At 39.8% G+C, this 25775-nt stretch overlaps 1 protein-coding gene across 4 annotated transcripts in view; it reads left to right on the top strand.

The window, feature by feature from the left end:
- Positions 1-607: 607 nt before the first annotated feature.
- The window catches only part of GRIA4 (glutamate ionotropic receptor AMPA type subunit 4), a 521444-nt gene continuing 496276 nt past the window's right edge, over positions 608-25775 (top strand). For 3 of the 4 annotated variants that reach the window (XM_019525166.1, XM_019525165.1, XM_019525167.1), the window contains exons 1-2: positions 608-1066; positions 2083-2241. In XM_019525166.1, the coding sequence (XP_019380711.1) occupies positions 979-1066; positions 2083-2241 (247 nt within the window). In that variant the 5' untranslated portion in view covers positions 608-978. The remainder of the gene's footprint in view (positions 1067-2082; positions 2242-25775) is intronic. The other variant, XM_019525168.1, reaches the window with a different exon arrangement.

Below are 25775 nucleotides of genomic sequence, written 5' to 3' on the forward strand. Positions count from 1 at the left end.
GAGAGAGAGAGGGCCAGGGAGAGGAGAGAGAGTGCGTGTATATATGGGTGTGTGTGTGTGTGTGAGAGAGAGAGTGTGTGTGCATGTGTGAGTGAGGGAGAGAAAGAGAGAAAAGAGTGTGTGTGAGTGAGGGAGGGAGAAAGAAAAAGGGGGGCAGGGAGAGGGAGAGCAAGAGGAGATTTGAGTGTGTCAGAGAGAGAGTGTGTGTGTGTGATAGAGAGAGAGAGTGCATGTGTGAATGAGGGCTAGAAAGAGAGAGAGGACAGTTTGTGTGTGTATGAATGTGGGAGAGAGTGTGCGTGTGAGGGAGGGAGACAGAGAGAGAGAGAGTGTGTGTGTGTGTGTGTGTAAGAGGGAGAGGGAGAGGGAGAGGAGGCGCTGCCCCCTCCACCCGTGCTGCTCTCTCCAGTGTCTGCTCCCGCATTTGCCGTCCCTCGGCTCCAGAGGCGTGCGCTGAGCGGTGTGGACTGGAGAGACCCGGCGGAGGCAGTGTGTGTGCGCGTGTGTGTGCGTGTGTGTGTGCGCGCGCGTGCCTGCGCGCGTGTGCGCCTCTGCCTGTGTCGCTGCGGGGCGGGGGAGCGGGGAGATAGCGCATGTCTCATCTCTCGGTGCAGCCACTAGACGCTCCCACCACCGCCAAACTCTCCACCATCTTTTGCATGTGCAACATTTGCAGCCGGACAGAAACCTCTCCCAGGGCTATGGAGACTGCGGGAAAAGCCCGGCGCGGCAGGATGGATTGCTAAAACGCCGCTCGCACCTCCGCTGAGAAAAAAAAAGGAAAGAAAAGAGGGAGGGAAAAAGAAGAAAGGAGAAAGCATCTCTCTTCTACCCCTCCCCTCTTCGGTTTGGGGTTTTTTTTTTTATTATTCTTAATTTTGTTTGTAGCCACCTCGTCCTCAATGCCTCTCTGAGCAGCACCTAGCGGGGGAGAGAGACAGAGAGAGAGAGAGAGACAGGGAGGCAAAAGAGAAGAAGATGAGGATTATTTGCAGACAGCTTGTCTTGTTGTTTTCTGGCTTTTGGGGACTAGCAATGGGAGCTTTTCCTAGCAGTGTGCAAATAGGTAAGAGCTGCATTGAGCTGTGTGTGCATGTGGCAGGCGCGACCAGCCTTGGCCAAGTGAGTTAGGAGCGAGGGGCTGAATGAAATGGGCTGCACGGCCACCCCGGTCTGTCCCGCGCGCGCGCGTGAGTGTGTGTGTGTGTCTGTGTGTCTACTGGGAGGGGGTCTGCAGGGCTGCCTGGCATCACACTGGTCTTCAGGACGGGGGTTGCGGTACAAGTTGGGACAATGCCCCCTGTACTGCATCCCAGTGCCCCCATCTCTCTCCTGGAGGTGGTGATGGTGGTGGAGGGGGAGATGTTTAAAATCCAATGTCTTGGGAACCGGTCGCCGCAGTAGTTGCTCTGCCCCGGGGCTGTGGGAGGGGATGCTGCTGCCTTCCTTCTTCCCTTCTTTCCTAGTTGGAAAGTTTTGGATTCCCTGGGTTCCCCCCCTCCCCTTGGGCATCTCCCCCTCTCCTGCCATTCCCTGGGATCTGCCTTATTGCTTTCCCCCTGCTTTGGGATGGGACGCAGTTATCTGAATGCCTTCCAGCTCCGCTCAGCTCCATCACTGCATCATTTCTAGTGCACTTGCAAAGATGCTGCTAATCAGGCTGAGCTGCTGCCTGCCCGCACATGGGCTGCAGGGAGGCAGGCAAAGTTCAGGAGGCGGCTGCTGCTGGCTGGAAGGCGGTGGGGGGGCATTGCTGGAAGCCGAGCAGCCCCGCTGGGCCACCTCTCCTGGGGGGAGCTGCTCAGGACCTGATGTTTTCTTCGGGACAAAGAAGAGGGGGCTTCAGCAGTTCCAAAGGTCACTGCAATCAGGAGGCATCTAGATATCCATATGGGGAAGCGAGGAGCATGACTGCCTCTGAGGGCTTGACTTCTATTACCAGCTGTGTTTGTGGGTACCATCGGTCCTGCAGCCCTTGAGGACCACTCGCCCAGCAGCTTGGGGCCAGGGAGTTGGTTGGCTGGGCACAAGGTAGCGATCGGCTTGTCAATAAACGTCTCCTTCCTCTTGCTGCTCTTGTAGGGGGTCTCTTCATCCGAAACACAGATCAGGAATATACCGCTTTTCGCTTGGCAATTTTTCTCCACAACACCAGCCCCAATGCGTCTGAAGCACCCTTCAATCTGGTTCCTCACGTTGACAACATTGAAACTGCCAACAGCTTTGCTGTCACAAATGCCTGTAAGTAAGACATGCCATTGATCTCCCCGAGTTAGGAGTGCATGGCAGCCAAGTTGAGAGGGGGGTCCATAATGACCTAGCACTATAAGGAAAAAAAATAATACTCCTCCATGCAGCAGAGGACCACTCCCCATAACACTCCCCACAATGACCTCTGTGCCCTGTGTGGAAGAGCTGAAGGGGCAGCTCCCTCAGTTTGTAGCCTTAGCAAAATCCCCTTGCCTGCCTTGTGCTGACTAACCCAATGTGACATTTCCTTTACTGTTCTCACTGTAGTTTCTTGCTTTCTGGTTTCTATGGAGATGAATTTTGTGGTTGTAAAGGGGGAAAAAAAAGAAAGATATCAGGCAGTGACCCCCACAGTTTCTCTCATTTGGCTTTGGGCACCGCTGTGTCACCTGTACTTGAAAATATACCATAATAGCTGTGATCATCAGAGTTCTGTCTAATGGCAAGGAAGGAGACAGGGAAGCAGGGGTGGGCAGGATAATATATCTGAGTAGGTTGACGCTGCAGTTGATCTGGTGATGTCACTTGAGGCTGCCCTGCTCTTATATTCCGGGTTGTAAATGTCTCTTACTATCTCACAGTGCATACATCCTGTGGATATGTCTCCATGCATCCACACACTGGTGCCAAATCAAGTTAGGATCCGATCTACTTGATTTCACAAACCACCCCAACTGGAACTCCAACAGTCCGCCTCCAATTTGCACATACACAGAAATACACTTACTGAGAAAAGGATAGCTTTACCAAATGGGAGAGCGACTGACTGAACTTCCAAATTCACATCACTCCAGCATCCTTCAGCACAGTGTAGAATGCATGCTTAAAGCTGCTAACACCTGAGAAAGGAAAATCATTATTTATATTTCTGTTCACTTCTCTCAGTTTTCAGCAAAGGTATTTATTTTATAGTGTGGGGCAATGTGATTGAGTATGACAGAGCTAAATGTTGCAATTAAATGACTGCCACTTTCATATTCTTCTTTCAAGGTTCAAATTCTGTAGCTTTTTTCTCAATGACCTTTAAGTTTTATAATCCTTTCTTCATTTAAGAATGAATTGCCTTGGAACTGGGAACATAGAATAGCAATGCACATAGAGTTTAAAATAGAAAGAGACTGGACGAGGTTTTTCTGTTCAGTGTGCCTTTAAAATATATACTGTATTTCTCCAGTTTTCTGCATCCTCATGTCCCTCTATTCCTCTCTTTGACACTTGTAGTAAATTTTTATTTTATGTATGGTGTGTTTAGCTTGTTAAAACCTATTGGATGATTGTAAAATGTATTTACATAATTCTTTGATACTCCAGGTTTCTGATGACCTTGTCATCTTATTTAGCAGGAAAACCTTCCATGCTGCCAAAACAATACCAGTGCATTATATGCAGGAAAGATTTATGTTTCATAAGTGTGAATTTTATATTAAGTAATGTATTATATATGTTTAGTGCTAAAATCAATACCAAATTAACTAAAGAGAAGGCATTTTAACAGATGCTTTTTAAAATAGGAGGACATGGATCTGTATAGGTGGATTTCAAAGAAGTACTACAACCTACATGATTTTTGGCAGATACTGTTTATATATTTCATGCATTTTAAAAGCTTATTGATGGAGTTAAAAGCTCTGTACATTAAATTAAATAATTACAGGTAAAACCTGTTGTCTGACAATCTGTTTCTTAAATCCAGTCCTTCCAAATTATTTTAGAAGCTGTCATTAAACTTTGGGCCAAAATATTGCTTTGCACCAAGTATTGTGATTATAACAATAATGCATTTGCAAACAGTTTTGATTTATGTACCTTTAAAACTATTATCTAAGCCCAAACTATTATCTAAGCCCAAAACATATATGAAGTTACAGTTTTTCAGATGCAAAGAAGTCTATGTATGCCAAAACTTCCTCTCATTTAAACTATTATCAATTGATGCTTTTTCTTTCCTTCCAACCCCCCTTCCATTGGTTAAATTGAGTTTGTAGTATTTAAACTGATGAAAATATGTTTCCTTATAGTGCCTGTCATTTATACAAATAGTGATTTGTATCTTGCTCCAAAATTTAAATAAAATATATATATACTGTGACCACTCCTGCAGTTCTGAACAATTTAGTGATTCATAGGTGACAAATGTAGACAGAATATAGAGCTGAAGAAAAAAGTGTGTGTATAATTCTGTATATATCTGTATGCAGTTAGGTACCCACAAACCTGCAGATGTTACTCAAACAAATCTCCCACTTAAACTAACGTGCATTTTTTATCTAAACATTATGGATTGTTTAAATATTATATGTTTATGCCATCTTTTACAGATCTGTGTGCCAATAAGCCCGTGTTCCTTGCATATATTTATTCTAAAATATTTAAATATAGGAGAAAAGTTCTCCTAATGAAGCATAAGCAAACTGACCGACAAATGAAGGAATACATCACATGTCCCTTAAGTTAAATATGAGCAGAACCCTGCAAAAATCAATTGTCTGATAGCTGGAGGACACTGCTTCCATGTGACTGAATTTGCTGGCTTCCAAACCACAGATGTGTGAGATTTGTTAACCTAATTAAAGATAGGAAGTCTGTATTAAGTAATATCATGGCAATATTTCCTACATATGAAATAATAAGTCTCTACCAAACCAGTGTTGAAATAATGGCTTTGGATTTTATCGCTGTATAGAATTTACTTAGAGAACACGTGCCCCCAAATGATATAGTACAATAGCCTTAGAGCCACTGGACTGAAATGAATATTCATATGAGGTCAAGCGTAAAGATCTAAGACGTGACCAGTTAGCTATATTCCCATTTCCATTTCACTGCAGAGGTTATTTTATAAAGCTGCAATGTCTGGCCCATTCCATGTATTAGGGACAATAATCAAGATGCTTAAAAGGTACAAGGCATTTTTTTAGTGGATGATGGATATCATGGAAAAAATACACACACACACACACATATATTTATTTATTTTTTCTAAGAGACTGAAACCGTATATTGGTTGCTTTTTGTACATGTTTGTCAATGAATACTTTTCACATTTCAATCATTTTATGGGTTCAGTTTTATGTACACAGTGATTATATCTGTTTCTTTTGCCTTTTAATAGGTCCAGATTCTTGCATTTCCCCCCTTTTATATCATATATTCCTAAGAAACAGGTCATTTTAGGAGCTGGATTTTGTATTGTAGTTCAGTAAAATTCACCTGTTTTATATCAGCTTTAGTTCATCCCCTATTTTTGACTTTTATTTAAATTCTGTTCATTTCTTTTGTGCTCCATACATTATTCAGAGAATCTCTCTTACTGACAGAGCTGAAATTATTGTGAAACATGAACAGCACAAGGGTTTTACTTGTCAGAACATAATACACTAAAGTCGTAACAGCCAACTAATGTCAGATATTAGTTGGAACATTTCATGTAGAATTTTTTGCTTGTGATTGAAGATCCAACTTCAAGCTAATTTCAGATGTAAGACCTGTGCATTGGATTACAAGCAATTGTTCCTTTGGATGAGGTGACTTTTTTATTTGTGTACAGTGATCTATATTGTATTAATGCACTTGAACAGTATTGTCAGTATACAGTAACTGTATTTTAAAAGATAGCTGCATGCTTTTGAGAAATGTTGAAGTTAGACAGTTGTTAAAAAGAGCAATTTGTCCTTCAGCTCCTTTGTTGGGAACTGGATATTCTTCAGTTACAAATCAAAATACCCAGTGAATAACTAATCTGAAAGAGGACTTTTGTTAAATTAGGGAAGGGTGATACTGAATGTATATACTTAAAAAAAATTCAAAGTAAAATCTTTCCTTAGAGCCTTTTTTCCCACATACACTCTTAGATTAATGCACTACTGCTAAATCCAATATTTGGCAAATCATCCCCTTTCCCTCCCCCAGGTACCCATCCAATTCAACTCTTAACCCAGATTTTAGTCTCAAGTGGACAATATTTAACAAAAAAGATATGTTTCTTATTAAATATCACAAGGGCAAGCACATGTGACCAAATAATCCTATAGGAAATTCCACATTTAACTAAATTTCCTGTTTCTCCAGGATGTAGTGTCTTTAATATATATTTTTTACAAGTTCTTATTTCTTTGGAGTGTAGAATTCCTGAAAGATGCTGGACTGGTGATCCTAGAAAACTGGAGAGGGCTTGATTCTGTCTCATTTATATGAATAGAAATTCAGCACTGATTTCACTGAGTGAAGTACCAGGTCCATACATAACAGGAAGACATAGTGCATATATTCCCTGGTTCATCCTGGTCTGTCAGTGTATCTAGCTTTGACCTTGCTGTTCTTGAGGTGGGATGTAGTGTTCTTGCCTTTTCCAATATCAGTTTTCCTGCTAAGACTCCCAAAGCGACTACCAGTTAAACTCAACTGTGTTAGTGTTTTTAAGTTATGGATATGTGTCATTTTATGCTGGCTTTCAAGAAGGCCTATGATGGTATCAGCCTAATAATGAGATTTTCATTAAGTTTGCATTCAGTTTAAATAATTACAACTCATTCAGCAATAGAAATATTACCTCAGTTTAATAATGTGCTTTGTTTAGGAAAAAAACCCAAAGCAAAACATGGTAACATTCTTTATTTTGGAATCAAAATTACCTGGGACTAAAAGGTAAATTATTTTTCCATCAAGAGAAGTGCAAATTCCAAAAGGGTGAGGTTTGGGTGTGCTGAGATTCCTTTGTGAAGTGTACAGTTGAGGCAAGCTGAAACTCCAGTGGTAAATATTATGTCAGATGTATAACCCGAATTCCTCCCTCCCGTCCCTGATTTTTTCTGTTTTGCTTTTCAGTTTATTCCAACATTGAAAATATTTTGTGTTATAAGTAATCTTTACTGTGCATTCAACTGTAGCTACTGAAACTGACATCTTCTTAGCTAATACTTAACGTGGAACTAACACAGTGTTACCATTGACTCTAAGAGGAGTTGCAACATTAGAGCAGTAGACACCAAGTCCAACAGATCTCTTAGTTGAACAAACGTTTGCATGCTTTCTGTCAAATAGTTGTACAGTAGACAACAAACCAATCCTCAGTAGCTCCAGATTTTAAAATAAGAATTTGGATTTTATTTTCAAGGATATTGTCAAGAAAATAAATGATCCAGTCTGCACTGAAACAGTCAAATTTTCTCCATGAAGATTAAAAAATAAACTGTTTGTTGGAATAAAATAAGGCATTCATTCTACCCCTCATTCTCATGCTAGATTAACAAAAACTATAATCCCATAAACATTATTATGGGGTACAAAACTCATTTCATCTTCTTTTTGGAAGATTAGTAACAAAGGTTCATTTTCTGCATTTCTTCTGCAGATGCCAGTGTAGTGCAGTACCTCTTCCTCACAATGAAGTGGTTTAATAAGTAAATTAAATTGATTAAATTCAGCAGCGGTACTGCAATCTCAGTGTGTATACTAGTCAAAAGATCTCATGTGTTTCACCTTTAGGGTTTGATTGTTTTGAGATCTGCTTATTCCTGAAACGGGAAAATCCTGCTTCTCTATTTTTTTTAACTGTTCTGGATCATGCTGTGAGTTGTACAGCTGGGAAGAGGTGCCCTGGTATGAATTTCTAAAATTTACTAGAGATTGGTAATATGGAAGCCACAAAAAGCACATCCGGAGAATGTATACCGAATGATCTTTAGCTCATTTAACTGTAGCTTATTTAGCAAAATGATACATTGCCTTTCTAATCAGTATAAGGCTTTTTATCAGCACTTACATCAATGGATGAAGCAGAGTAGACCTGCTGTGTGGAAGGTTTGGAATGTACTCTTTAACAGTTGCTTACATTTCTCTTCTTTTTTAGAATAGCATCATCATTTGCATTCACCTGCTCTTTGCAACATTTGGACACACTAGGCCAAATATTCCTTCCCTTTAGGTTGTGTTCCTGTGTGATATTTTGAGGGGAGAGTAATTATTGATTTCAAAAGGCAGGTCATCAGGTCTTTGCAGCAATACAAGCCCGGAGAAGTCAATGACATTGCACTTATGCTACGAAGTGGAAATTTTGGTTTATACTGTAGCTTCTCATATTTGTGTGTTGTTCGACTAGTGCTGCCCAATACTGTGTTCTTTGTTAGCAGTTACTTGCATTCATGTGCGACAATGCAGGGTCTTATTTTTATCTTACTAGTTTAAATCAAGGACAGTTCTGTTGCACTGTTGATTTACTCCAGCATAACTTATATCAGAATTTGATCCCTGTGGTACAGCATTTAGTTGATTTCAATTATTTCTTATCAGAAGTTCATCAATTCCATCTCTGAATGCAAAAAAAAATGTTTGGTTATTTACATATTCCATTTTTAAAATTAAAATCTCTTTCCAGTGTCCTTTAAAATGGGTAATCGTTGGTATGAATGAATAATCAGTGATTATATTACAGATGGATTTTTCTTAACAGTTTAGTAGCAATCGCTTCCATGTTCAGGCACATAAGTAAATTGCCAGATTTCAAAGAGAAAGCTCACCTTCCATTTCACACCTAAGTGAAGTGACTGCATTTTCGAAAGTGCTCAATATTTAGCACTGCCTGTAGTTCTCAGTGGGCGCTACTAGCTGCTGAGTACTTTGGAAAATCTGGCCCTGCATGTTTGACTTAGTGTAGGTCAACTGCAGCAATTTGATATTGCCACTTCCCTGCAAGAGTTTTGTTTCTTTCATACTTATTGTGACTACTCCAGTAGATCAGTTGATGACTTGTTCACAAAGCTCTGAAGATTTTTTTTAATGGAAGAAGGGCATCAAATCAGTGTTTTCTTTATTTTAGTTATATGGCATAAAGATGTGAGCATTTTTTCCCATCTAATGCTGATTGTGTATAGAGCATTATGTTGACCTCGGACAGGAAATATAATGCTACGGATTTGTAAAATACTGTTTCTTGATCAGCTATACTCAAATTAAATAATTCCACTGCAAATATTGGTCTTCATCCTGCAGTCCTTTCCCAGGCAAAATTCCCTTTGATTTAAACAGGAGTTTTACCTGTATAAGGTTTGCAGAATTGAACATATTAATAATTTAAACAGTAGTACGGATTAGATTTTATGCAAGGTGACTAGGTTCTCATTATTTTTCATGATGGCCAAATTTGTAAAGCTAATAAGAGGTTTTATTCCCTTGATTTCAAAATATACCTTTAAAAATCTGGCCATCAGTGTTTATTTGTCTGTGTTTTAAAAATGTGTCATTTAGAACATCGTTTTCCTATGCTCCAGAGCCTATTTCAGTCTGGTATTTATATGCAACCGTTGCTTCTGAAAAATGCAGTCTGGTGCAGTACCTTTCTGTATTCTAAAGTCATGGACAACACGAGCGTGACTGCAGATATTTTCTATAAATACAAATAGAGCACAACAGAAACAAAAAACACTTGAAAAAGAAACCCACGTACTCCCATTTGTTAGATTCCTTGGTGAAAAAAAGATTCTAACACATTTTGAAGACTGACATTAAAATATACCGGCTTTTAGGTATTCATAGCAGTTCTTCAGTCTCTTAGTTGCAGAGCCTCTCTGGAATAGGTTCTATACTGTGTGCAGTGTACTCCAACTGATGTCAGTTTGTGTTTTTACAGTAACCTTTTATATTGTAGAACTTGAACTTAAATCCTTATTTCAAATTGCCATATTGTTTTTAATTCAGGGTTGATCAATGAGTAGCAGTGCAGTAGGTGATTTAGTGAGGTGGGAGCTTGTTTTAATTCTTGGTAACCTTGGACAAGGCATTTAATCTGTCTGTACTTCAATTTCTAAACCTTTTTAACGGAAAAAGATAAGAAATGCCTTGATATTTTGTGACAAGAGGCAAAGTACATGTTGTTAATAAAGAAGATTCATTATTTTCACAACCTGTACTTGTGTTTTGGCAAATTTCTTCTGTAACTTTGTTATGGTTCAGATATAGTGCTCATAATCTACAGTGCCAATATTTTTCACTCTCCTAGTGTGTGATAGGAGTCTGAGCTGTATTGGATTCTGGTGAAGAAAGCAACATTTTGAGCAAGCAAAATGTTTGAATTAAAAGACATATTTGGGTAAGAACAAATCTATAAAAAGCTATATCATGCAAAAAGCAATTTCAAAATATATATTCATATACACAGTTCTTAGAGTCCTCACTTTAGCAGCTGATGGCGGTTAGGAACCGTACTTAACAGCACCTCCACTGCTCCCTGAGTCCTCATGAGCAGATCCGTGTTGAGCCTCTCAGGGCCTTGTTACACCTAATGCTGTGAGCTGCACAAATGTTGATCAGCGTTAGCGCTAGCTCTAGTTTGGAGCAGCCATATGTTCAGGCCAACAGGGGTCTGGAGGACTGAAAGGTAAGAATCACCCCACTTCCATTCCAGGCTTCCCCCCTGCCTACCTCGCCCCCGCAATCCCCACCTACTTGTAGGTGCCCAGCTGTCTGTCCCAGGGGCACTGCCAGTGTGCTACTCTTCTTGGGCCCATGCTCACCCAGAGAGCAGCAGCAGCAGTAGCAGTAGCAGCAGCAGTAGCAGCTCTCCTTAGTGTAACATGAACTGGGTAGATCATATCAGAGATAATCCTATTCTGGAGTGGTGTAACTGTGAGCTGCACAATGAGTCCTTAAAACCAGTTTCAAATATTAATGTGCAGACAGATAGTGCAGGTGTTAAGATCTCCAGAAGCTGCCCTAAATTACCATGTAACAAGGCCCTCATTAGTTCCCTAGGTCCTTCTGGACAGGCATCAGTAGGGGGATTTTACTATTAGTGAGCTTCTGTCTTGGTTCTCCATACCTGTTCAAACTGTTTTCAAAGTTTAAGGGTAGAATTTTTAAAAATCCCCTCACTAAAGAACGTAAATCCCCTTGAAAGCAAAAGGACTGACTTGGGGACGTTTCCATAATTCTCTTCTTTCTCAAATACCTAAGCAGAAAACAAGACTAGAAAAGCAGCTATCCATTTCATGTTATCTGTGCACCTGTTCGGTTCTGCTTATGTCAGCTCTATTTTCAAGAGATCTAGGGGCTGATCCCAGTGTCTTCAATAGTCTTAATTCTGAGAAAAGTAAAAAGGTAATAGTCACCTTTTTTCCAGAGCTACATTAATACGTTAATAATTATGGTGTGGAGCTGTTAGGAAAAGGTGTCTGGTGAAGACAGGTCAAGTAGGAACCCTATTTGGCTTCCCAGACATTGACTGTGTGCTGTTATCATCAATATGTATAATAAGCAGGGAATCCCCCTATACCCACGTTAGGTGAGTATATGTCTCCACTCCTCAATTCTAAACTTCATAGATGACTCTAAAGGTCAGAAGGGATCATTTTAGTGTGACTGCTGTATAACACAGGCCAGAAAAACCTAACCCCATAATTATTGCATTGAACCTATGACTTTTGTTTGAGTAAGAACACATCTTTCAAAAAGAGATCCTGCTAAATATCATGACTTTGATTGATGGGTGTTAAGGATGTCACTTTGACATGTTCCCCTCTTTTCCTCCCCCTTTGGGCTACATATAGTGGAGAAGCACAAGAGGCAATAAAGTAAAATGACATTCTGGCTAGTATTTTGTTATAGACCTGACATTTATGTGAATCAATACAATCTTAACCCTGCCATCACGATCCCATATATTCTTAGACCCTTAAAGACCTATTGCCCCCCTTCTTCTTGGACAAGATAGCAGCTGGTATACAAGCATAGTAATGTGTGAAATTTAATATACAAGAATATTTGCAGAAAAAAACCATAAATGGCTACCACACCTGCTTGTACAGTCATCTTCAAAAAACCATATTAACCAGGAGATTTGTAAACAGAAAATAAGATTGGCTTTTTTTCTGATCAAGCAACAGAAACAGTAATATGTCACTTTAGCAATTAATTTTATGGCACAAATAGCAAATCGCTAGCACCGAACACTTCCACCATCCAGTCTGCAAATAAACCATGACCTAATTGCTGCTGCATAAATTATTTATTGACTTCTGATTTTAAAATCTCTAAAAATCATGAGCTGTTTGTAGATAATTCATGAATAGAGAATTAAGCTAAATTCATGAAATAATGTATTTACAATGAAAAATTCATTTAGTTCTATTAGGTTCTTAGCGTGGCCATCTGGACTCCAAAAGCACAGGTTGTGCTTTTCTCCAGTTTTTAAAAAATGTCATCCACTCAGAGGTAGTGGGTCATTTAGGCTAATGAGACTAACCCCCACCTATGCAGTGTGCCTCCCATATGTTGTTGATGTTCTGCCTGTTACTTTAGAGTAGTGAGGCTCAACTAGGGTAGTAGGACACCCTGAGGTTCTACGAGATCCTCTGAAGGGTGCTGCAGAAAATGTGAGGTGATAAGGTGGGGTGTCTAAAGAGATAAGCAGATAATGGTAGACTCAGGCTCTACCTACTTGGTTGTTTCCCCACCTCCATTGTTTGGCCCCATTGCAAGGAAGTAATCACTGCAGTAAATAAATTTTGGTTTTGAAATGGGGTGCTGCTTAGTTAATGAACAGTATGCAGAGGAGCCTTGAGTCTAAAAAAGGTTGATAAACACTATTTCCAAGGGACTGCTTTCAGGGCTGAAATATCTCCAGAGGCTGTCAAAAGCACTAAAGGATTTATGCACATAGACCCCAAGCAACAAGAAGGCAAAAAGTATGGAGTACAAGTTTAGGACTATATTGGTTTTATATGCAAATCTCTTTTGCTCCTGAATTATTAAACTCAGCAGTACCTAGAAGAGTTTCTGAGCTAGAAGAGTGGTTTATAATCCATAACAAGTGTCTGCATATAGATAGAGGATGATTTGAGGATTGGAGTTTCTAAACCTGGAGAACTAGTTGGGGTTGAGAGGGAGAAGGAGTATTCTCAGTCCAGGGAATCTGGATAAAAGAGAATTCAGAGCTTTTAAAGGAGTAGGAAGAGGAAGGTGCTTCTGACCTGGTGGACATGAAAATTTGCAGGAAGCTGAAGGGATGAAGATGTAGAGTTGGTGAGTGCAGAGGGGAATGAAGTGTATAAATGGGGTTTGTGGGGGAGGGGGGTGGAGACAGCAAGAGAGAGAGAGGGAGAGAGAGAGAGAGAGTGCTCACGCAGGCCCAAGAGATGGTAAGGTAAAACAGAGGTTCCTAATCATCGAGTTGCAACCAGGGACTGGGTCATGAAGGGTTGGTTGCAAGGTCATGGCACAAGCCCCCCTCTTGGACCCCCATCTGTCTGCCCAGGTGAGCAGCTTCCAGGGCATGTAGGGTTAAAGCTCGGGGGTGGGGCAGCGCTGGGAAGCAGGCAGTCGGATCTGTGCGCCCCATCCTGCTCCCATGTGGTCCACAGGAAAAAAAAAAAAAAGGTTGGGAACCACTGAAGTAAAGAGTTAGATTGCTGCAGGAAAGCTTGGGCTTCAGAAAGCACAGTAAATAAGGAAGCAGGGTGATAATCTTTTTTTATTATTATTCTATCCTGCTCTTACCTGTAAATCATCCCAGATTTTAATTCAAAATGGGGACCAGGTGCCAGGAGGGAACGACAGGTCAGTTTGACTTCCCCGTTCTTACCAACCTTTCTCCTAATTGTCTGTTTTTCATTTTGAAAATGTTATCCTCTCATTAGAGAGTGTGTGTGTGTATGTTGTGAATACATGTGGATTCTTACGAGTGTGAAAAAGATTGCAACTTGCATCCCACTAGTACTTAGTGTACCTGGCTCCCACCACAGCTAGTGACACCATAATCAGTACTAAGGAGGTGCTGTGCATGTGGCAAAATGTCAAGCTGTTAGTAATGGTCAAGGAAAGCATTTCCACACCCAGCCCATACTTGTTGCAGTACACAATCCTGTAAACAAAAGGGTTTCAGTATTATGTATGATATTAACTTTTGATGGTAGCGTAAGAGTGACATAGCCAAACTGGTGCAGAAATTAGGCAAGAGGTTTCTTAGGTTCGGATCTTTCATTGGACTAATTACATAGTTTGGATAGAGTTAGACAAGCTTTCAAGTGTAAGACATACTTCATCAGGTCCAGTTTTTAATACACAGCTTCTATATAACAGCACACATTGGTCATGCCTTTGTGAGATGCTATGTCACTGTAGTGACGAGATATGGCAACGTAGCTCGTCACTATGGTGACATAGCATCGGTGGGCATGAACCATGACACAGACACTACTGTGCAGTAGGGTCAGAAATAACCCATGTGCTGCCAGGACTGTGTAGTAATAGGGGTTGCTGCACAGTCACTTAGTACTTGCTAAAGCACTTGATCAAGCAAGTACTAAGTGACTGTGCAGTAGCAACTGTGCAGTCGGGTGCATGTGTAGATGTGCCCGCTGAGTACCAATACCCAGAAATGTCACTATTGTAGGAATGGATGAGAAGGAAAGGTTTAATGTCCCTGTTATACATAGGAAAGAGCATGCACCTTTATAAAACCTCAGAGAAAATTTGTCTTTTTAAGCTTTTTGCCCTTGCCCTTGCCCTTGCCCTTGCCCTTGCCCTTGCTCTTCAGGGTCTCAGCTTGTCATGCAGTGTCTCAGCCTCCTCCTCTGCCACATCCCTCCATTCAGCCTGCCATTGACTTCTTTGATCAGCATTTTAATATTTTTAGAGTGGATGACGGTTGTACCACAAAAGACAATTTATACAAATGAATTGGATCACTCTCCCCCATTCTTCTTTGGGATTCTGACAGATGTGGAAGGAGTCCTGCATTTTCATTTCCTGTTGAAAGCCTTGAATGCTCATCATTCTTTCAGTTACTGTTTATGATGGGAATCTTCTGCACTTTTAGTACTGCTGGCAAGCACTAGAGCATCACACCTTAATCATATTTCCTTCACCAGCCTTTCATATACTGTGCTGAATGGGAAGCTTGCAGAAAGTCCTTTGAGCAATTACAGTAATAGGATAAACATAATTATTATAATACCTTACACTTAAACAGAGCCCATGAGATTAAAATGAGGTCAGACGCAGCATTGTGTGTTTGGAAGGTGTGGCTGTTGTCTGTATTTCATAGCCAACGGCATCACCTTGAGGAACTCTTTTCAATGAATACAGATTCTGGCTCCTCCTTGGCTTTGCTACCAGCATGCAGGGCCAGATTATCAACCTCTTACATACATTGGTGAGTAGTTAAAGTCACACAAATAAGCTCATTAAAGCCAATGGATGGGTCTTCAATGTTAATGTTGCTACCAGCATGAGCCCAGGGCTTACACAATGGGTTTTAAACAGGGGGAAACTTTATAAACAAACGTCTGCCAGGAATGGCTGAGGAATAGTGCATCCTGGCTTGGGGGAGTTAGAGTACAAGACCATTTGAAATCCCTGGGAGCCCTATTTTCTATGTTGAAAGCATAATAGAATAAGGTCTGTCGTCATTGTCAAAAGAGGCACATTTATAAGGGATATATTCTTTTCTTGATTGCACACAAACTCTCACTAGCATTAGCAAGAGATACATGTGCACCAAGAGCTGGAGCCCATAGGAATAGCTATTAAACTGTTGTTCTATTAAGCTATGTATTAAGATGATGCACTGTTTTCCTGCCCAGTACTTTCTGTGCAAGTATTGTCTGAGGACTGTTAGAAGTTATTGATGTAGTAAGCGAGTGGTTTGTATCTACTTTAATAAAATCTATTGGGGCCTTTTCCTGCCAAAAAAGTGTGCTCCACGATTAATTAAAATTACAAAGTTTAACTTGCATCCACTTTTTTATGGTAAACCACAAATGTTTTCTCTGAAGATTGCATCTGTTATTGCTGCAAGTAAACTCAGATGATGAGTGCCTTAAAAAATGTGTGCAGTCGTAATAAGCTGAGGCAATACTTTCCTCTATAAGAAAAGGTAGCAAAGTGATTTAAGGTCATAGTGTCTTATTTTACATATAAAGTTTCCCTTTTTGTTCTGCTTATTTTAAGTGTGCACAGTGTTATTTTCATGCATTTCCCTAATGATATGGGGTATATCCAGCATCAATTTTTGCTGTTTAGTCTGCCCCACTATATAGTGGGAGTGGGTACCACGAGCAAGACTCATTTGCAGGACTTCTTGCACCTGGAGGGATAAACTCTGCCTTTTTGCCCTCATTGGTGTGCCAGCAATCAAAACAGTAAATTAATTTTGTCCCATTGATCTGGGCAGGGCTAGATGCAGTTGTAACCCGTGTAAGGATGGTGTCACAACACCTTCAGTCTCACTCTGCTCATAATGGGTACATACAGGCATTACATTTAGATCAACCTAACCAAAGTTAATCTGAATAGGTGCATTAACTTAGATTAAGATCAGGTTAACTTGATCTAAGAAAGTGTTAACCCACTCTCAGGAATGCCTGTATATGTTTGCTGTGCAGCCCCAGGTCTGGGAAAGCCCAGTGGTGCTGCACTAGTCCCACCTACCTAACCCTGATCCTCCCTGTGGACCCAACAAACCCTGCCATGCACAGGTGACTGGTAGGGGGCATGTGCCCCACCCTGAGATTGGCCCCTGACTCAGCACCGCTCAGGACAGGGCAGATTTTGTGCCCCTCCAGACTCAGAAGGCACCAGTTACCCCTGTTGCCATGGACCCTCCACCACCCCTTCTAACCCTGACTAACTCCCCTGCCAATGAACCTGCTAGCCCTCCCACCCCTCCAATCCTGCCCGCCCCTACTTCCATGCTGAGTTTCACTACTTTACCTGTGTATCTCCTGGGAGTGACAAACAGCTGCACACAGTGCTCCTGGTCTGCATTCATGCTGCTTGAAGTAAGATGCATGAACGTAGACTGGGTGCAGTGAGCAGGTATATGCACGCTATAGCATTGCTCTTGTCAAAGGTTCAGAGTCTCCAGAAACTTCCACAAATGTAGTACACCTTTGTACTACCTTCCATCTACCAAATACCAGCCATCCATGGAAGAGAAATCTAGTGTGATGCCTTAGACCTCCTCCCCTTGTTCTGAAATCACCTTCTGGACTTTGAAAAGAAACAGGTATAGAGGAAAATCACTAGGGAGAAAGAGGAGAAATATCAGCACACTCTGAGAGCTGTATCTGTAACCCAAAGGAAAACTTACTAGGTCAGATTCTCTTCTGTGTCCAGCTTCAGCTTGGCACAAGAAAAAAGAGGTATTTTCAGGGAGCTGGTTTCAGCTTCCTGATTATCTCTGGCCTAGCCACAAGCACAGCTTAAAACCTCCTGGGGCTTTCTGTAGCTGAAAGTGATCCTGAAGGGACCATCCTGCATTAGAGGATTGCTGGAGCATTTTACACACTGACCAGTCCTTACGCCAACCCCTGGCAATCCTGTCTTTGGCTAGTTTGTTGAAGACAAGTACACCATAGCAACTGGCTTTATTGGCCTGAAAACCTTCATCCCTCCCCAGACATATCGGGAGCTGGTGGGGGGAGAGAGCGGCAGGAGGAGAAAGATAGTGGATCTCTGCTCTTTTTTGGTTAAACTGAAGAGTTCACAGGCATTGAAGCAGGGATGAGAATTTGCATCATTCCCTCCACCTCCCCTGCTCCCTAAATATTCTACATGTAATTATGATCATGTCTGCTCTTGGCTTATGTGTATATCTGCCAAAATGTGAAGGAAAGATTACAGCTTGGAAACTTAGCCTTTTAGTTTTCTTTTTTTAATGATGTTTTTAAAATATCTATTTGATCACCAGTTTTACGCCCCCTGCCAAATACATAAATAAAGTGTGCTGAGGACAAACCATGCTGTGAGGCTACCTAGAGTTCCATGTAACAGTTAGGGTAGTGGTGTGTGTGACATGCACTGCAGAAGGAGCAAGTGTGAAAACACCTTCATGTTTGAGATCACAGAGAAGAGGAACCCAAAATATTTAAATACCTTTAAAAATCTTTTAAATCTTTCATTTTAGGACTAACTTGACATCTGCTATATCTTTAGATTCGTTTTTTTGGGAAGAAAATTTTAGAGCACAATGGGTCTTCCATTTTTAGGTTGTTAGTAGGGGAATTCTTGAGAGTTTCGAAAAAGTCTAAAAGTTAAATGCAAGTTAGGGTTTACTTCTGAGTAGAATAGTTGTTGCCTACATGTTCCTGTATATTTGTGTAGCCAACAGGGAACTGTCTCTCTGCATGAGTTTTTACACTTCTCTTAGTTAATTCAAAGATCCAAATACTAAATCTAGCACTCATGGACAGCTTGTAAGATTTATGACAGCCCCTAAAGGACTTTGACTTACATTTATTCATATAGGTAGTGTTTAAAATTTATAGTGGAAATAATAATTCTATGATAATATTCTTCATTTTAGGTTTTTTTTCCAGACACAGCGAGACAGAAGAAATGACCAAATGGAAATTTAGACAATATTTGAGGGCTGATTTTTGTTCTGGCATGGACTGGATTAAATCCAGTGTAACTTCACTCATTTTGGATATCTAAATTGCACTATGCAGTGCTCTGCTGATATCCCTTAATTAACTTGGGTGCTGTAAGGAGTATAGCACTGTATTAGTAAAGTGCTGCACCCAGGATAATTAGCCCTGCTGAGAAGCAGAATATATTAGCATTCATGAGTACCCTACCAACAAATGTTGTTTTGGGTCATCTCTGCACAGCAGTGCATGTACCATATCAATGTACTCTCAAATCTATTTAAGATTTGCATTGGAGTAAAATCAAAGCCCAGGATTGCAAGATATATTCAGTCATAAGTTATTTGGGGTCTGGGATTGATCTTTTTCTATCTAAACTTTTTTTTCCTCCAGCAGTAGTGAATATTGATATGCACTATGAGCAGTTTTGCAAGGTTTATCCACCATGCCTCATAAAATAGTAACTCCCCCCAGAAAAAAATATCCCTTTGATCTCTGACCTTTCTTTTTCTTTCTCTACTCTCCTTATCAAGATGTAATAATACCCCTCAAAAAAGCCGAGGATACAATAATGGAAGATAGAGCTAATGGGTTTAAAGAGGAGCTGATAAGGGTCTTGTAGAAAGAGGAATTCTGGGCACATGGGAGTGGGACTGGTAGGTAAGGCTCCTTGCCTACTACAAAACCTAACTAGCCTCATCTTTCTGTCCCTGTTAACCATAACAAGCTTCCCTCTGCTTTCCTGCCTGATGGCTTCTACAGAAGGTATAGAAGGGAATAAGGAAGAGGCATGGACTTGAGGTATAAATAGCAAGAATATTGTAACTTAAAGGAATATGAGCAGCAGGAACACATTGACTTATTGGAAGTGTGGTGTTTCTCTGGTGCTCCTGGATGGCAAGGTCTGCCAAGGAGAAGGAAAAATGGAGCAGGCCTGGGCTAGAAGGTATGAAAAGTGTTGGGGAGGGAGTAAAAGATTAAAACCAGCTATTTTCCTCATCATAATAGATTGCCTGAGGAGGGGTCATTTTTCATAATCAGTGTAATAACTAAACTGAACAAGACCAAAGAAAACAAACAATGGTTTGTCTTTGTCTATTAATTACTGGGACACGAAGGTAACTATATGACCTCCAAAATACATTCTCTGAGCAGGAAAGAACAGTGTTAAATTCAGCATGTTTTTAACTTTTTACTTTATTTAATCAGGGATCCTGGTTTTCTCTGATTTAAAAAAAAAAATCCCCAATTTTTGGGTTAAAAATGTAACCCCAAATCCACATTTGCTGTGATTTAAATGAAACACCACTATATTTCATTATATATAGTGGTTTTTCATTTAAATCACAGAAAATGTGGATTTGGGTTTACTTTTTTTAACTCAAAAATTGGGTTTTTTTTTAAATCAGAGAAAACCAGGATTCCTGTTAATGAATTCAAATTATAAAATGATAAATTTAACATTTAAAAATATACCCAATCCCATAACATATACACAGAGACAGATATTTAAATTTCATCAACAGTGCTCCTTTAAACCAAGACAGTGTTCACCGATTTGTATTAGTTTATTCTCTTCTCTTCAATCCCTGACAGTTTCTTTATGTTTCAGTCAATGTTAAGATTTTGTGTTTCTTCCTCTCTAAATAATAATTCACCCCTTTTTTCCTCAGAACTCTGTGTAAAATTAACTCACTATTTTACACTCATCTCTGCTTTTAAGTTTTAAATTTATTCCAAATATATTCTTAAGTGTAAGAGGCAAGGGTTTCTTAAGGTTGTATCTTTTATTGGACCATAGCTGGGATAAAGTTAGACAGGCTTTCAATGCAAAATAGTCTTAATAAAACTTGAACTTTCCTTAATATTAAAACATGTTTCTTAAACTTTCTAGTTTTGAGGCAGAAGAAAAGTTCCATATTTTAATTTTAGTTTATGGTTACCTTATTCTAAAGATGTGCTCACCTTGAGGCAAACTTTAATGCAGAGAACAAAGGAGAAACAAAAAACTGTTAAAATAAGACAATGTGTGTGTTTGTTTAGTGATACACATAGGGTAAAACAGGGGTCAAACCTAATAATATTAATAATAATGGAAAATGTCAATTTTAAGGGTTGGTGGAGAGATGAATAGGAACTAAAGGCTCAGGTAGGATCTCAGGATTTGTCCCATTAGAGAAAAAGGTAATTTCTAGACAATGTTTAGAGAAACTGAGAAGCTCCTTTTATCTAAAAATAAATAAAAAGGGGAAACTAGGATGGCAGAACTTTTTAATTTAAGAGACCCACCAGTATGAATGTTATGCTGGATTAATGCCATTTCACGGGTCATTAAAGACATGAGGAGATGCTGCAGCTTTACCGCCTCACCTGAGATGTAGCACTGCTCCAGTGCAATGCCTGTGCCTCATCATTGCTACTTGATCACTGCTTCTGTCCCTAGAGCAGTTTTCGATTAGAATTTATTTACTTCTGAACTCTGTCGGGGCTGGAGAGTGGTGTTTGGAGTTACTGTGAGAACAATAGGCCAAGTTCTGATCTTGATTAGGATTGCTCCAAATACTGCATAACTGCTTTTGCATACATGAGAGCTGTACCTAACTAAAAAATCCTGGATCAAGTCTGAGTAAAGGGCCCCAGTCTGCCACCCCTTGCTTGTACTGAGTAGCATCTTACTGTGGGAAGAGTCTCACGGGGTATGTCTACACATGCAGGTAATGCAAAGTAATAAACTCTGGAGCTTATTGCCCTGCAGTTTACTGTTCCCGGGCATACTGTTTGAATGTTTACCTAAGATTGCAGTATGTTAAACCAGGTCAGAGCAGTCCCAGGCTGGCAGGTGCCCTGGAAGTCACCCTGCTGGCCTGGGGCTGCTCCCCCTGGCTAAACGTGCTGTGGAGGGGCTGGCTGGGGCACGAGGGTGCTCCAGTACAGGGCTAGCCAGCAGGCAGCCCACACACTGTCACACCCTTATGCCCCAGCCAGCCAAGGCAGCGTTGTCTATATGTGTGCTGCTGTGTAGTAAAAAGCTCCACAGCAGGACAATACTTGTAAGTACTGAATTAATTTACTTCAGCCTAATAGGAGCACACTTGTAGATACGCAATGTTTACAGTAGAGCTAATTAGTCTACTCTGCAGTAAATGTCTCATGTAGATGCGTGCACTTTTTACTCTAGGTACTATTCAATGCTGGAGAAACAGACTCTTGCTTCAAAGGTCTGCTTGCAAAAGAGGCTACAAACCCTGAAGAAGGATGGCAGTACCTGATCTTAAATAAGGGTTTTACCTTCTAACCACTTATTACTGAGCCTAGTTCTTACTACTCTGAATAATCTCATTAAAGTCACGGTAGCCAGCACTGTACAGGACGCATCTACACACATGCTGGACTGCACAGTTGTTATTGCACAGTCATTTAGTACTTACTTAAGCAGTTATTGCACAGTCCTGTCACTGCATGGTAGTTTCTGTTGTTACTGCACAGTAGTGTTGGCATCATGGTTTGTGGCTGCTGACACTACATCACTGTAGTGATGAGCTACATCACCGTAGCTAATCACTACAGTGATATAGCGTCTCATGTAGACAAGCCCACAGAGTAATAAGAGAAAAGCCCTAAAATACATGATTTCAGTGGCATAATATTCAACCTGAGCAGCTGCCTGGTAGGAGACTGCCTGGCTATTGTTTGTGTAAGTGAGTTGAAATTAAGATGTCTTTTACTTGCTCTTAGGGGTTAATATGATGTTGTCATCTCCTAAGAGTGGAGCTGCTAAGTGTTTCTACCAAGATTTCTTGAAATGCTGCCAAGACCTGAAGAGCTTTATACTTTGCCCGTAACACAGAGCGACAGCTTTGCATCACACATTTATTGTGCAGTTGCATAGAGAGGACTGTAAATAGCAGCTTTTAATTATCAAGTATATTTATAATTCATTAATATGAAGCAGATAAACAGACAGTGCTGGCTGTGGAATACAGAAAGGATAAATAGAAAATAGTCAGCTGCATAGATAACAGGGTAGATAATGGTGTAGTAGAGTGAACTTGGGAATTTCATTTCCCTTCATTTTGCTTTCATGCAGTTCTTCATATGGACTCTGTAATGTGACCAAGGGAAAGGGGTTAGAACTGAAAGTATCTAAAACCTGCTGCAAGTGTTTAGACTTCTGAAATTAAGATTTAAACTCTTGGTGAATAACACAAAGCAAAAAGGAGAGCATAAGAATTAATGTAATTAAGATGTGTCAATATTTATTGTAACAGAAGAGTCCCTAAGATTTCCTTACATTCTAAAGTAATACAAAGTTAAAACATCCAAAGTTAAAAATGTGGCACAAGAACTTACAAAGACTTTCTGTAAATCTTTCTCACATAATTCTATTGTGCAATACTGGAAGTACTATTTTAAGATATTCTTAAATTAAAAATTATTAAAGCAGTACATTGAATCAAACATCCATCTCAGGAGCTGATCCTGGGACTTGCAAGATCTACATCCGGTTGGCTTCAATGAAGCAACACACTAGTACTAGCAAGTTGCTTATTTAATGTAATTAGAAATACACATTGTAGTTGTGAATTCTTCTTAATTTAGAAGTAAATATAAAGTAGACCACTTCTGTGAACGTGACTGTGCTTAAAAATATTAGTGTAAGATATATGTCAAATTTATTCTGTAAGTTAAAAAGTAAATAAAAGAACAAGAATAGGATGAAGTGAAATCTCCTGGGTTGGTCATAATGTAATATTCTTTATGCAGACATCTCATATATTGTGTAACATGCATCCTAGTAGGAGATGCTCATTGTTTGGTGGAGAGCTTGAGGGTAGGTGAGAAACCTCTGAATAAAAAAGACGTGTCATAAGAGAGTTGGAAGGGACCTTGAAAGTCACCTAGTCCAATACCCTGCACAGTTGCAGGATTTGTTTTCTAAAGCAATAGCAGATTAATGCTTATCCCACCTCATATTGAAAATCTACAAGGAAAGAGATTCCACAAGCCTCTGAGGCATCTTGTTCCGTGATTTTGCTGGTCTTATATTTATGAAGTTCCTCAGAAATGTTTATCTAAATCTGATTTGCTGCAGTTGGCCCAAGAATTGGCCAATCATTTCTCCGTGTTTTTTGGGTATCATTCAAACATGTTAAAAGTACTATTATACTATTAGACATACAAAAAACTAGAACTCTTGGTTCCAAAATGATACCTTTTATTAGACCAACTGGGAAATCACAGAAAAATTGTCCTTTTCTGCAAGCTTTCAGAATCAAAGTTCCTTCATCAGGCTCTTGGACAAGTATAGATGGTACAAGATGGTAAAAAGTCTCCATAGCTGGGAAATATATTTCATTTTTGAAGAGGGAGCTGAAGATATATTGTTATAAGATATACTTATAAGTATAAGCTATACTTATACTCTTATACTGTTATGCTCTTTCTCTCTCCCCCTTAATCTCCTCTCCATACTAACTACTGTACCTACTTCCCTGAGCCCTTCCTCACATACATTCCATATCTCTTTATCATCTTTGTCATTTGCCTCTGGATCCTTTCCAGTTTCTCTCTGTCTTTCTTAAAATGGGATGCTTAAAATGTTAGCTGAAGCGGAATTGGCACCAAATAAAGTGGTCCTGTCACCTTTTATGTCTTGCATATATTTAAATTTCATTATTTAGAAATTAAATCTGGTTGAGATTTCCTTAAGTTCTTCAGCCAATAAGATGCATAGGTCCCAAGGGGAACTGGGTACCTAATTTTTTTTACAGTTTATAAAATTATTTTGTTCACCCTTCATCTCAGGGTTGAGATTTTCCAAAAATGCTTCTATAAAACAAGTTTTGGGCTATTAAAATATTTCTCATCTGATAATCTCAAGCCCCATCACAATATTCATGTATTTACTTTTTAAATGTACTAGTTTGGTAGATATAGAATATAAAGTCATTTTACCTACCAACAAAATGTATTCTCTTTGAAATGGAAAATAACTGTAGAACAAAGCAGAGTAGTGCACAAATTATGGGCAAGAGTTATGTCTCCATTTCTGGAGCTTCTAGGGTCTGCCATGCAGAATCTCTAATATTTAAATCCAGGACAGTCTTCAGAATAAAGGCAGTAAGCCAGCTCCCCTAGTTCCGCTTCCATGGCAAGCAGCATAGAACTAGACATTCTTCTGCAGGTTGTATAAAAAGGGGCTGATGTTTCCAGAAATGCTGTGCATCCTCCACTTTACATGAGGAGGAAGTCTAATGTGAGATTTTGTTGCCCAGTCCTCTGAAAATCAGGGGATTGACTTAATGCATGCCAAAAGCAGCTGTTCCCTTTGAAAAGTGCAGAAGTCTTCTGCTAACTAAGCTAGAGTACTAGGGTAGGCTCAATTGATCAGAGAAATAGAAATATAATGTGATTTCAGTCATTTAGACCCATTTCTAGTCCAACATGGAACATGAAATGCATGTACTACAAACTTATTTGGAAATATTTAGGACAGCTGGAAACTTAGAAAAGTAATGTTCAGATAGCTACACTGTACGTTCAGAGAATTTCCCAAGACTTACAAATAGACCAAATTGGTGTATTTAACTCTGTCAGATTTCCCATGGCTCTGTCATCTATGTGCCAAAGAGAAAAGTGTCATCCTATCCAGATTTTCTCATCAGCAGCAAGCTGTTACTGTAATAACCCACGACAAATGAAAAACATAAGAACGGGAAGCCAGTGTGTTTAAACTGCTCAACTCTGATAGTTATTTCATGCCCTACCTCTCTAATCCATTTTTCCTACTGCTTTTAATGGGGCATTTTTATAATTTTAAATTAACATATAGCGATGAACACTGAGGGCATTAGACTGTCAGAACAGCTGTAAAGAGAAGTGAATATGTTTACTTCATAAAAAATGTATTGTGAATATAGCAATTCTGCTCCTAAAGAAACATAAACAATAAATATCCTTGAGTTCCATTTCACGGAACATCTAGTTCCCTAACTTCCGTTCCCTTTATATATGCATGCAGCCATACAATGCTGATGATACTTAGCACTAAACTTCAGTCCAGTAAAATACATGGAACTAAGCATGTGTTTAAAATTAAGTATGTCCTTATGTGCTTTATTGAATAAGACTCGTATCAGACTTTTTCTTTGAATTAACCTCAAA

The sequence above is a fragment of the Gavialis gangeticus genome, unplaced genomic scaffold, assembly GCF_001723915.1.
Source record: "Gavialis gangeticus isolate Ggan-Ray unplaced genomic scaffold, GavGan_comp1, whole genome shotgun sequence".
Classification (NCBI taxonomy): Eukaryota; Metazoa; Chordata; order Crocodylia; family Gavialidae; genus Gavialis; species Gavialis gangeticus.